Here is a 12,821-nt window from a genome sequence, read left to right as displayed (position 1 = left end):
TCTCCTCTAAGCATCTTTCCCTACCACATCAAAGTTTTATTGCAGGTATTGACTGGGTGAGAATCTCACCATCTACTCAAGAAGGCAAGAAAGAAATGAGACACGGGAGATTGCTGAGAGGCAAGGAAGCAAAAAAGTCGTTGGATGCAAATGTATCTAAACAATCAAGCACAAATCAGATGATACTTTTGAATGATACAAGGCCAGGATGGAGGCAATAGGATACGATCAGACATATGACATTGATTATGAGAACATATTTGTTCAACATTTGTTCTAGTGGCGAAGATGAATACTTTTTGAATCTTACTATCTTTGGTTATCCACTCCAGGTGACAACTACACCAGTTTGATGTCAAAAAGGTATCCTTGCATGGAGAGTTAAAGGAGGAGGAGGTGTATATGGAGATTAGTCTTGCTCATCAAATGCTCGACACTTACTCTTGCTAACTTGCTCATCGAATGCTCAACATTTAGTTTTGCTAAGCTGTTGGTTAAGATGTCAGTTGTATGTTGATTTGAAGGTACGAGTGGCAAGTAGAGAATTTCATAATCTATCTTTTATAAAGTGACGAATAATTTCAATATGTTTTGTTTGATCATGTTGAACAAGATTTGGACTATGCTTATGGTGGCCTTGTTGTCACAATATAATTTCAATGGGATCTCCACTACCATTTTCATTTCCTTTAGAACTCAACGAATCCACATACCATCACAAATTCCTTGGGACATTGCTCTAAACTCAATGAATCAATGACTATAGCCACATTATTATCATTAGTTTTTTCAAAGAATAGAACATTTCGTGGGGTAATCTTTAGAGTGGAGAAAGAATGAAGAAAGGCATCAAGCCGTTTTCCCTATAACCAAAAATAATCAAAGTAACAGCTCTTAACAACCGTCAACCACCTAAAAAACTCACCTACTTACAAATAACTTCTACTAACAAACTCTAAACATCCTATATGCTATACCCTAACACGAACTGTCTCACTAACATAGAAAGTAACAGACCACTAGTAGTCTAATACTACATACACTTAAAAATGAATAGCCTAAATAATGGAAAGACTAATCTTGAGAAGTACATTCCTGTTTGTATCCGAAATTCAGTAACACTCTCAACTCAATTAAGGAAATAATATTTACTAAGAAGGAGGACTCAAGATTGACAATTCTAAATATGAAAAATGTTTAGCTAAATGACATTTGTATCTAATTTGTAATGCCACCTCTATTAAGCCATCAACAGCCAAAATATAAAACTTCCTAGCATATTTTATAGTTATCCATTGTCACACACACTTATAATAATGTGTAAGGCAAACAACTACTAGTAAATTCAGTTTAATCAGAGGGAGTAACAGTACAAAACTCCAAGCTTAAGTAATCAAACACCTGCCAGCACCCATGTCATTCTAATTGTTGTTCCATTAATCCATTAGAGACTACACAAACACAATAAAGGGCATAATCTCCTCTTTTCATTGATTTATGGCCACATCCATGTTGTTAAATGGCAACCATGGCGCTACCATGGTTGAATGGCGTGGCACACATTTGGCAACCTCCATAGGAAGATTTTAAAGGATACACTCTAACACATGTACTCTCTTTTATTGGTTGAAATTTACATGAGTCCCACCAAATTGTGTGGGTCTCATTTAAATTTGTTGGGACTCATGAATTTTAACCAATAAAAGAGTGTGTTGCTAGCAATATTCTAATCTTAATTATATGTGACCTACCGAACAAAAAAAGAAGAACTTGGCGTCTTGCTTAAGATGTAAGCGTACCTCACCTGTATTCCTCCGACAAGCATCTCTAAGGAAGGATTCATTATTAGATTCTCTATTGTGATTCCATGAGCGGTGGCGACAAGCTGGATCCCACGCTGTGCAATTGTACTTGCAGCCATTGCTTCAAGTTTTGTACCAATTTCATCAATAACAATCACTTGTGGCATGTGGTTTTCAACTGCCTCTATCAATACCTGAATAATACAATAAACATAGGAAAACTAATCAAGTTAAACTCTGTTTGGTTGATCATTCTGGTATATATTACAAGGTTTGGAAAGCTCAGTGCAGATATGTGTGATTGGTGTTTAAACAAATATGGGTGGAATGTAATAGGGAATACGTAATTTTGAAATAGTTCATTATGAAAGAATCAGTTTTATGCTTGGGAGTAATTTTGGCGATCACCGTAAAGATGGCCAAAATTTTACAACAGAATTCAGAACTAATCTTGGAGCGGTATGAGACTAAAATTGAACTTCCAACTATTGCTTGATAATGCAAATCATATCCCTCATTTTCTAATTTTAATCACGTCAAACTCTGAAGAAAGTTCTTGTTGCAACAATGGGGAAGAAATCTCAAAATGTGTATCTTAGGTACCAGGTTTGGCTCATAGACCAAGAATGGGCCAAAGCAGTCCCTTGGGACCTGTTTTAGGCCATATAATGCTTTGTTAAGCTTACACACCAATGTTTTGTCTTGAGCCTCAAAACCTGGAAGTTGCACCATGTCCACTTCTTCTTCTAATACACCACATTATTCACATCAATCTGTTGAATGAGCCATGTGATTTCACAACACAAAAGGTGGGCTATATATTATCTCTAATATTCCAAAGCTAAGCTTCTAACCAGAGAGAAAACTCTCCTAACCAACTCTAACAATATTTCTGAATGATTTTCTAACTACCCTTCCCTCTCTTTTATAATAGAAATCTGTAACATAATCCCATAAAATCAGGTAAAATACTAACTCTTATTTTCTTAAGGATCTCTCTATTGGGCTACGGCCCAATATTCGGGGTCCTATCACTACCGACCCCTTGAAAAGCAGCCTTGTCCTCAAGGCTGAAGTATGCATCCCTAGCTGCCAAATCTTTCCTCTACATCAAAAACTTGCATCTATCAAACACAAAGTTGAGCAACCCAAAGAAAAAGAGTAAACCACTCCAGTGGTTGTCACAAGCTGTAGCAGCCATATAAAAATTGAGTTCTCCTGGGTCCCAAGGTATAATCAAAGCTGATGAATATAATGACATGATACCCCCGAGGCCAATAACAAGCTTTAGTTTCGTCATCCGAACGTTGAAGAATAAACGGATCAGCCTTGATGATAGAAATGAGAAAATTTTCATATTAAAATAAGTCATGAATGACCCTGTATATACTTTCTCAATAGATAATTCATGCCCCACCTGCAATTTACGAACTGTTTTTGCTATTGTAGACTTTAGTTTCATTAAAGGAGTACCACCCAAGCTATTGACCTCTAGGAAGACTTTACCACTTTTGAGTTATTGGAAGATAATTTGTTTCCTTGGACAATATTTGCTTCAGAACATGAGAAACCACCACATCTGCAGGCTGTCCTTCGGCCACAACTGCACTAAGTTCCTCATGAATTCCATGACTCAGTTCCATATTTTTGGTCCCCAAACAATCTGTCAACATTATATCAGGGAGTGTATACAGACCTAAAACAGCATTCATTGTCCTCATTTTCACGAATGCATATCTAGCTTCTGCAGCAACATCAACAAGAGAAAGATTTGTGGTATCTGAGATCTATCCTCCTTGGACTGTGAAATGGCTTGAGGAAGATGATTCTTTTTCTGAACCTCAGCTAGCCCTTGTTTGTCTCTAAAAATCTGTACAAACTTGTGGCCTTACCTGGAAAAGATGGCACCATGCGCACTGTAGAAGTGAGCAGCGCGCATCGGAGATGAGCGAAGTGCAGACTGAGGTGCGTGCGTCGGAGGAGCTTGCTGAGCTGCCAACGGGTGCTGCAAACGCTGCAGCATTGGTGATGATTTTGTTTCCGTCTTCACGTTGGATCCCCATCACCTTCGTCTCTTCCTCCTTTTTGCTCACCTCTGCTACCTTTTTCATGGCCGCCGTGAACAGAGCGGTTTCCAGCAACAACGGCGGTGGTGTATCGACCACAACCGAAGAGTTCTATTTCACACTCGCCTCTCTGATTTCTGTTTTCCTCATCTCCTTTTCTTGGGTCTGTTTTGGCTCTTCCTTAGATTCAGAAACTGAATCCTCAATGTAAGAGAAAGAATGAGCACCTCTTAAAAAACGACGATCTCGCAGTTTTGCAAACTGTCATCATGATTTGACGAACTTCGACCATCTTCTGTGGCAAGGAGTTCTCCATTGCAGACATTCTCACTTCCAATGCATCCAATCGTTTGGACATTTCCAGTGACATCTCCGATGACATGACTGAAATTGCGACTTCACTAGCTTCTCTCGATAATCCAGCAGGTCAGACCATTGATAGAAACCCCAAATTCCAGAGTCAAAGTGATAAACCAGAGTCAAATACTTCTATTCCAGAGCTAAGCTCCTAACCAACTCTAACTTCTGAATGATTTTCTAACTATCCTTCCCTCTCTAATATAACAGAAATTTGTAACAGAATCTCATAAAATCAGGGAATATACTAACTAATTCTTATTTTCTAAACAATCTCTCTATTGGGCGAAGTCGCCCAATACTTAGGGTCCTATCAGAATACATCTATTTTCAATCAATAGTATTGTTTTCTGTATCTCCTAATTTTGATTTCTATCAACGTTGCACTCTGATTTTATTGTAAGTTTGTAACACTCTACACTCTAAATAACCAAGAGGCAAAGTTCTTGCGAACGCAGCTAATACCTTATGTTGAATATCAGAGTTGGGAACTTGCATGCGTCGAGCACTGCCTATTCCCGCATGAGGTATATCACCATCACCCCCAATCTCATTGGAGGTGTCAACAATCATCACACGCTTCTTATAATCATTTGCCAGCATCCGAGCTATTTCCCTGAAAATAATAGAACAAGCAATATGTCGAAATTGAAAATTGGGAAAAGCACATAATAATATTAATGTAATCAAATCAAAATGAACAACTTGCATCCTGACAATTCCCTACTCTTATGAATTCTGCAAGTACAAAATTAAAACAACGCCAAAAAATAAAACAGATAAATATCAGTTTTAGTTAATGACCAAGAGCAAACATGGTCCCAAAGAATAGATAACTGCAACAATCATAACCTTGATAATGAAAGAACCATATTTTCTGTATTTAAGAAGTTCATTTTTGCTACTTACCTCACTAAAGTGTACCGAAAATATGGTTCCTTCCTTTTCTTAGTTCTTGTGTGAATATTTTGCTACTGAATCTATCTTTTATTGAATCTTCATTCTCAGTAGCAAAATATTCACACAAGAACCAAGAAAAGGAAGGAACCATATTTTCGGTACACTTTAGTGAGGTAAGTAACTAAAGGTTTTGCAATCACAGAAAGTCATGGATAAATGCGGCAATAATTACGGACCGAAAAATCTTGACATTGTAACAGTAATCATTGCGGACTGCAATTTAAAACTTTAAACTAACTGTTCATTATATATTTAACTTGACAACTAGTAAAGGAAAAATAATAACTGACCTAATGATTGTAGTTTTGCCTACACCTGGAGGCCCGATGAGCAACAAAGAAGCCCCATCTTGAACCAAATCTTGCAACAACGTAGCACTTCCTGAAATAGCCCTACCAACACGACAAGTAAGACCAATAATTGCGCTCTTGCGATTTCTAATAGCACTGATCCGATGCAATGTCCTACTGATTCCTGCTCGATTATCAACAGCAAAGTCACCAACCTGCAAGAGTTTCTCTCTTGTAAATCGACAGTTATAATGATCTCCTTCAATGATTAATTAAATTTAAAAGTTAGGATCTTATAGGGTTATGGTCACAATCCAATCCAATAAACCTACCTCTTCACTTTCCACTCCAATGCTTCTAAATTGCATAGATAACTTGAACTTTAGGACATCATTCGAATTCCCACACACCCTCACTAACCAACAGGTGGCACCCAAGAGGCTTATTGCTATAAGATTAACTATTTTTTAAGATATAGTTGCATGAGTGCAGGTGTCCACGGTGAGTACACTTGGAATCCACAATAGGCATCCAGATCCTCGTCTTTTCCTTGAGAAAACGTGCTAATGTTAAACCGTCTTGTGACTGAGAAACACAAATATTGCTATGAAGGGACCAAGGTCATATATTTTATTGAATTGAAAATATGCTGACAATACATCACATATATATATATTAGATTAGATTACTATACAACCAAATCCCTATTAGTATTCATATATAACTAAATCCCTAATAGTACTCATTTACAACCGAATCCTTATACTTGAGGGATATTTTTAATAATAAAATAGAAACATATTTTGATACTCCCCTCAAGCTTTTGAATAGGTGTTCTCCACTCCCCACTTGAATACAATTCTTTCAAAGTTGTTGTTGTTTAACTCTTTAGTTAGAAGATCTGCAAGGTTGTCTTGGGAGGAGACATATGGATTGCAAATTAGGCTACTATCGATTTTTTCTTTTGATGAAATGTTTGTCGACTTCAATATGCTTGGTTGATTCATGATGCATTGGATTATGTGTTATGCTGATTGCAGATTTATTATCACAATAGAGTTTCATTGGTTTATCCCACTTTATCTTCAAGTCCTCCAAAATGATCTTCAACCCCAGTAACTCGCATATCCCTTGTGCCATTGCCTTAAATTCTACTTCAACACTAGATCTAGATACCACATTTTGTTTCTTACTCTTCCAAGTCACAGGACTCCCACATAGGAAAGTGCAATATCGTGTGGTTGACCTTCTATCTACAATTGACTCTGCATAGTTAGCATCAGTTTATGCTTCAAGACCCACATTTCAAGTTCATTTGAACAAAATTCCTCTTCCTAAGTTCCTTTCAAATATTGCACGATTCTGAGTGCAACTTGCAAGTGTACCTCGTTCAATGGTGCATGAATTGACTAACTAGGCTTAGAGCGAAGGCAACAGTAGGTCTAGTATGTGACAAATATATGAGTATTCCAACTAATCTTTGGTACATTACCCTGTTAATTGCAATGTCGTCTACATTTTCCAACTTTAAATTTGGATCGATTGGTGTACTCGTTGGCTTGCATGTTGTCTTGCCTATTTCTTGCAAAAGATTTGTGATGTACTTTTATTGGGATATGAAAATCCCTTTCTTAGAGTGAGCCACTACAATTCCCAAGAAATACTTCCATTTTCCCAAGGTTTTAATCTCATTACTTGTCTAGGTGTTGTTGTAACATTTGTTTCTCCTTTTTATCATCACCGATCACTATAATGTCGTGCATATATACTAATAACACTGTTCTCCACCTGACTTAGAATGTTTGATAAATAGGGTAGGATCTTCTTGGCTTGTCTGCAGCCGAGACCACCATGACTCTAGCAAACCTCCCAAACCACACTTGTGGCGAGTGTTTAAACCCATATAAAATCTTTTTTAGCTTATAAACGGTGTTGGCAACGATATGCTCACTGTATCTAGGGGGCAAGTCCATATAAATCTCTTCTTCTAGATCTCTATGAAAGAATGCATTTTTTAATCAAATTGGTGCAAGTTTCAACTATAATTAGCTACTAGAGACAATATCACCCTAACGGTATTCATTTTTGCAATCGGAGCAAATATTTTCAAGTAATCCACTCCATACGTTAGAGTAAATCCTTTAGCTACCAACTTTGTTTTGTACCTATCAATAGACCCATCAACCCTGTACTTTACAGTGTATACCCACTTGCACCCTACAGTTTCTTTCCCTTTGGTAGAGGGACCAAATGCCAAGTATCATTCTTGTCTTGTGCTTCCATTTCCAAGTCCATGGCTTGTTTCCATGTCCTGTTAGACAATGCTTCATATAGAGAGGTAGGTATACTGGTAGTGTTCAGGCTTGTAGGGATGAAAATTGTTCAAAGCATAGGTAGTGGATAAAGGGTATAGTGGTTTATTGGTACATGTCCTAGTATTCTTCCTAAGGGCAATTGGGATATGAAGGTCATCATAAGTTGGTGGTGTATTGGATTCTAATTCCTATGCAAAAGAAGATTCATAGATTGGATCACTAAATTTTGAAGTGTTAAGGAAAGTTACCTCATGTAAGGTCGAATTGGAGTCATGGATGTGAATAGATTCAAGAATGCCCTATGTTCTTCTTGTATATACTAGATTCTTCTCATATCTTACATTAGTGTCACCATTTTCATCTTCCTCATAATCAATTTCAGTCTCAACATTATCATTTCCATCTTTTTCAAAATCAATTTCAGTCTCAATTTTTGGTTCAAGAATCAACTCAGGAAGTAGAAGAGACTCATCTTCCTTACTTGTATTCCCCCCTGAAGATGAGTTTGACCAAATAAACTTTCTTGTTCATGGAAGATGACATCTCAGCAGACAAAGAATTTTTAGGATGGTTGATGATAACATTTGTAGGCCTTTTGGGTTGAAGAATACCCGATAAAGACACATTTTATTGTTCTAGGATCAAGTTTCCTTCTTTTATCACTATGGATATGGACAAACGACGCACACTCAAATATTTTGGGAGTAAGATTACTACTAGTGAACACATTAGGGTAGAACGAGGATCGGGCCTCCATGGGAATTTTGAAGGCAAAGACACTAAAAGGTAATCCGGTTTATGAGATATGATGCAGTTTAAACTGCATCTTCCCAAAATTTCTTGAAAACTGTATTTTGAAATAAAGTTGCTCGAGTTTGATCTAACAAGTGCCCATTTTCCCTCTCAACAATTCCATTTTGTTTGGGGTGTTTTAATACATGAGGACTCATGAATAATGTCTTCCTTTTGACAGAAAGAATTAAGTCCATATTTAAAATAATTTTTGGCATTATCAAACCTAATCCTCTTAATACTCACTCCAAATTGGTTTTTTATTATGAAGAAGAACTGTACAAACACATAACTAATTTCAGATTTTTGTTTTAGCAAGTAACCTGAGTACTGTCATCAATAAAGGTTACAAACCAACGGGCTTCTAATATATTTGGAACATTAGAGGGACCCTATACATCAGTATGAACTAATCAGTATGGAGAAGTACTCATTTGATTACAACCTAGAAAAGAGACATGTTTGTGTTTAGCAAGCTCACACACCTCACAGTGAAGACTTTCTATCTCTAATTTTTTGAAGAGGGAAGGAAACAACTGTTTCATGAGTCTAAATGAAGGATGACCCAAACAACAGTGGTACAACATGACCTTGTCCCCGTTGGTCTTTATTAATTTAAAGAAAAAAAGAGTTGGTATTGTTTAGTAGATTTGGAGGAAGATTTTGATTATCCAAGTAATAAAGGTCATTCCATTCTCTAGCATTACCAATTGTCCTCCCTAAATTCTTGTTCTGAAAGACACAAGATTTGTTATAAAAAACAACATTACATGATAAGTCTTGTGTTAGTTTTTGTATGGAAGTTAAGCTAGTGGACAATTTAGGTATATGAAGGATATTTCTTAAGAGTTATGGATAAGTTTATTTGGACATCTCCTTGACTTGCTACAGTTAGAAGGATCCCATCTGCTATGGATATTTTCTTGTTGCTAGTACAAGGTGAATAAGGTGAGAAGGGTGTAGGTAAAGGTGTCATGTGCTAAGTGGCTCCATAATCCAATATTAATATTGGTTATAGGTTGTATCTGAAGCATTAAGTGCAAAAAAAAATTGAAACTTACCAAGAGGAAGTGTACTTGTATATACTAAACAACTAGTACTGGTTGGTTTCTCCAACTTAATAAGAAGTGATCTAATCTTTTTTACTTCATCTTCATTGAGTCGGGCCAATCCACTTTTGCTTTCTTTAACTACCATATCCGTAAAATCAGCAGACAAACGAAAGATTGATCTATCAAACAAAACAAACTTCAAACGTCCAAAAAATATCCACAAACTGTAATTGTGCTATATTGCTACAATAAAAAAGTCTGAGCAAAAACCGTGTGAGCTTCAAATGACCCACAAACAAAAGCGCTCTGATCAGAAAAGCGAACCCCAAAATGAAACGAGATACAGTCGGTCTACAATCAAATTGAAAACAATAAAGAAAAGAGATTTAAAAGGCGCGTGAATATGTCGTTGACGACGCCGCTTTAGGTTTCGGCCAATCTAATGGAGGCGAGTCTTGGGGTGTGGGCGATGGTGTGAAGTAGACGGTCAAACGGACGTGAACAGTAACGACGTGAATATTGAACACACTAGCAGCGAACAGGCCAAACAGAAATCTAAAGTACAATGAAAGCAGCAAAAAGGGCCAACCTAGGTAGCTACGGTTTCGGGAAAAAATAAACCGCAATGAAGGCGGCAGGTTTAGGGTAAAAATATATTTTATTGAATTGAAAATATGTTGACAATACATTATATATATATACATATATATATATACACACATTAGATTACTATACAACCAAATCCCTATTAGTATTCATATATAACTAAATCCATACTAGTACTCCTATACAACGGAATCCATATACTTGAGAGATATTTTTAATAATAAAATAGAAACAGATTTTGACGAGAAATTATGCCAAATGATTGTTATAAAGAGGTAGGAAACATTGACGTGAGGGGCTTGAAAATTATGATGAATGAATTTTGTTTCTCCCTCTTATTTCTATTCGTTCTTTTCTTGTATCTTCATTTCCTTTACTACTTCAAATATATACTGATGAAAATTCCTTTCTCTATTTCTACCAGTGTAGTTTTCAGTAACAGTGTATTACTCTTTTGAGATAGTGAGATCAAACTATTCTTTTTATTTTCACTTGCCTTTGTAGTGTGATCATTACATATGTCTCTTGACAAGGCCACATTTTTAAGGAAAATGAAAACATCGAAATCCCCACAACAACATCATTGTTTGCATTGATTAAGTTCTGAGAGACAAAATCATCTAAACTAAACTAGTTGAATTTCCGAGGTAAGGAACCAGTTGGTTTGCATTTGATTAGATTTAATGAAATTCTAGCCAAGCACTTTCCAAAACAAAAGATCTAGTTTTCTCTGTTTTTTATGGCCAAATTGACATGCAATTAGCCTAAAAATCCTCGAGAAAAAAATGGAAATAGTAGTGGATTGAAACGAGACAAATAATGGAAATAAGGAAGAACCAAATCGATAGAGAAAGAAAGTGGCAGTCACAGTAGAGATACTGATGTAGCACAACACAGTCTTACCACCAGCTTTTATAGTTTTGACAGAATAACAAACGGTGTCAAGTGGTAAAGGGAGGTGTCTATCTATTTTAAGAGGACTTAGGGGAGGTTACTGCCTACTACAAAACTAGAGGAGATCTTTGTTTAAAGAGACTTCAGGGAAGATCAGTGTAATTTCCACTAAAAATAAATAAAAACCAGTCTTTAAAAGAAATAACAAAAAATTAAATCTATCATCTATAAGAATTCAAAGCAAATAATAATAAGGCACATGCTAATTCTTCCCCGTTTTCTCGGCTTTTACTGGAAGCAAGCATCTGGAAGTGTAAAATTGACTGAAATTCACGACCGGAAGCTTCCGGTAGTGTATCACAAAAATAGGAAGCGGATGAGCAATCCGCTAATAATAACTTAAAAACAAAATATCAGAAACTACATGAGTAATGAAATTAGTTATAATTTTTTTTAGAACCAACAATGTTTTCCATCAAATTCTAATTAAAATGTGTTCATTGAAATTTAATAAGGATAGTTAAACAACCAAACCTGCATCATTTTTCTAATCTCCAAAACAGTTCAAAGTCAATCATCAGAAGAAAAAAAAGTATTGCATCAAACAATAAAAGGCGCGTGTGTTCCAACAATACCTGAGCAGTGGCGTGCTCAATATCCTGAACCGTAATTGGATACTCGGATATAACAAAATCACCAGAGGGAAACCTAGCCAACGGTTTCCGACCCAAATCCATAACTACTTCAATCAACAGCCGCAACTCCGGATGCTCACTCACGCGTCTCCGCATCTCTTCCGGCAACAAAGCCAGCAAACGTCCCAGCTCAACGTCCGGCTCATCCTCCGAAAAGGAAGACGGCGGGCTCAAACTGGCCCGTAAAATGGGAACGGTTCGAGGTAGGGACTGAGGATGAGAAAAGATATGTGAGTTGAAGCGTTTGGGTGCTATGGTGTTTGGAAGCAAAGGTCGACGGTGGTCGTGACTGTGAAGAAGATGAAACGGGAGCCGTAGTAACATAATTTAGCGGGAAGTTGTTTTCTTTTCGTTTTCTTTGTTGAGTTGGGGAAAGGAACATTGAATCAGATTTGCCCCCTTCAAGAGCGAGGCTTTCAATTGACACTGAAGTGAACGGAACCTGGAGAGGTTAAGTATTTTGCTTTTCCATTGCTCCAACTTTTGGGTTAGGCTTAATTGTGTGGTCCTATTTTTTTTTTTACGAATGATCTCCTATTTTAGAAAAAAATTGTCTTATTTTAGAATTTTTAATCAAAAAATGACGAAGGAAGTTACATTCTTTGAATTCTCTTGTGGTTATGTGTTTATCATGGCATTTCTTGGTTATTTATTTGTAGAGTTTAGTATTCTCATAACCTCAACTCATCAAGCTCACTCATTTGGAGCTTTCTTTTACCACTAGCAGTCTTCAAGTCTAAGTTAAGGGTCTTTATTGTGTAATATGGTGTATGTTTGAGCTCAACTAGGAGGTGACAAGATTTTTCATAGATCAACTTGTAAGGAATCATACGAATGGGAGTTTTGTATGTTGTACCGTAGGTCCAAAGCACTTCATCTAGCTTCATGGACCAGTCCTTCCTTGACGCAGAGTCTGAATGTTCTTGATCTATCTATTGAAAACTTTAACTTGTTTGCTAGTTTGAGGGTGATATGTTGTGGCAATTTTGTAC

At 36.7% G+C, this 12,821-nt stretch overlaps 1 protein-coding gene across 3 annotated transcripts in view; it reads right to left on the bottom strand.

Moving 5' to 3' along the window:
- Nucleotides 1-12,352, bottom strand: part of LOC101488607 (protein SEEDLING PLASTID DEVELOPMENT 1) — a 17,211-nt gene extending 4,859 nt beyond the window's left edge. The window contains exons 1-5 of one of the 3 annotated variants that reach the window (XM_012719856.3): nucleotides 11,770-11,910; nucleotides 5,808-6,060; nucleotides 5,476-5,690; nucleotides 4,691-4,841; nucleotides 1,805-1,996 (exon numbers count right to left, since the gene is read on the bottom strand). In XM_012719856.3, the coding sequence (XP_012575310.1) occupies nucleotides 1,805-1,996; nucleotides 4,691-4,841; nucleotides 5,476-5,690; nucleotides 5,808-5,843 (594 nt within the window). In that variant the 5' untranslated portion in view covers nucleotides 5,844-6,060; nucleotides 11,770-11,910. Of the gene's footprint in view, nucleotides 1-1,804; nucleotides 1,997-4,690; nucleotides 4,842-5,475; nucleotides 5,691-5,807; nucleotides 6,061-11,769 lie in introns of all 3 variants that reach the window. The other 2 variants (XM_004514291.4, XM_012719855.3) reach the window with 2 other exon arrangements.
- Nucleotides 12,353-12,821: the final 469 nt, after the last annotated feature.

The sequence above is a fragment of the Cicer arietinum genome, chromosome 7 (genome assembly GCF_000331145.2).
Source record: "Cicer arietinum cultivar CDC Frontier isolate Library 1 chromosome 7, Cicar.CDCFrontier_v2.0, whole genome shotgun sequence".
Taxonomy (NCBI): domain Eukaryota; kingdom Viridiplantae; phylum Streptophyta; class Magnoliopsida; order Fabales; family Fabaceae; genus Cicer; species Cicer arietinum.
The sequence above is the reverse complement of the archived record's forward strand: the minus strand, read 5'-3'. Positions and strand labels throughout refer to the sequence as shown.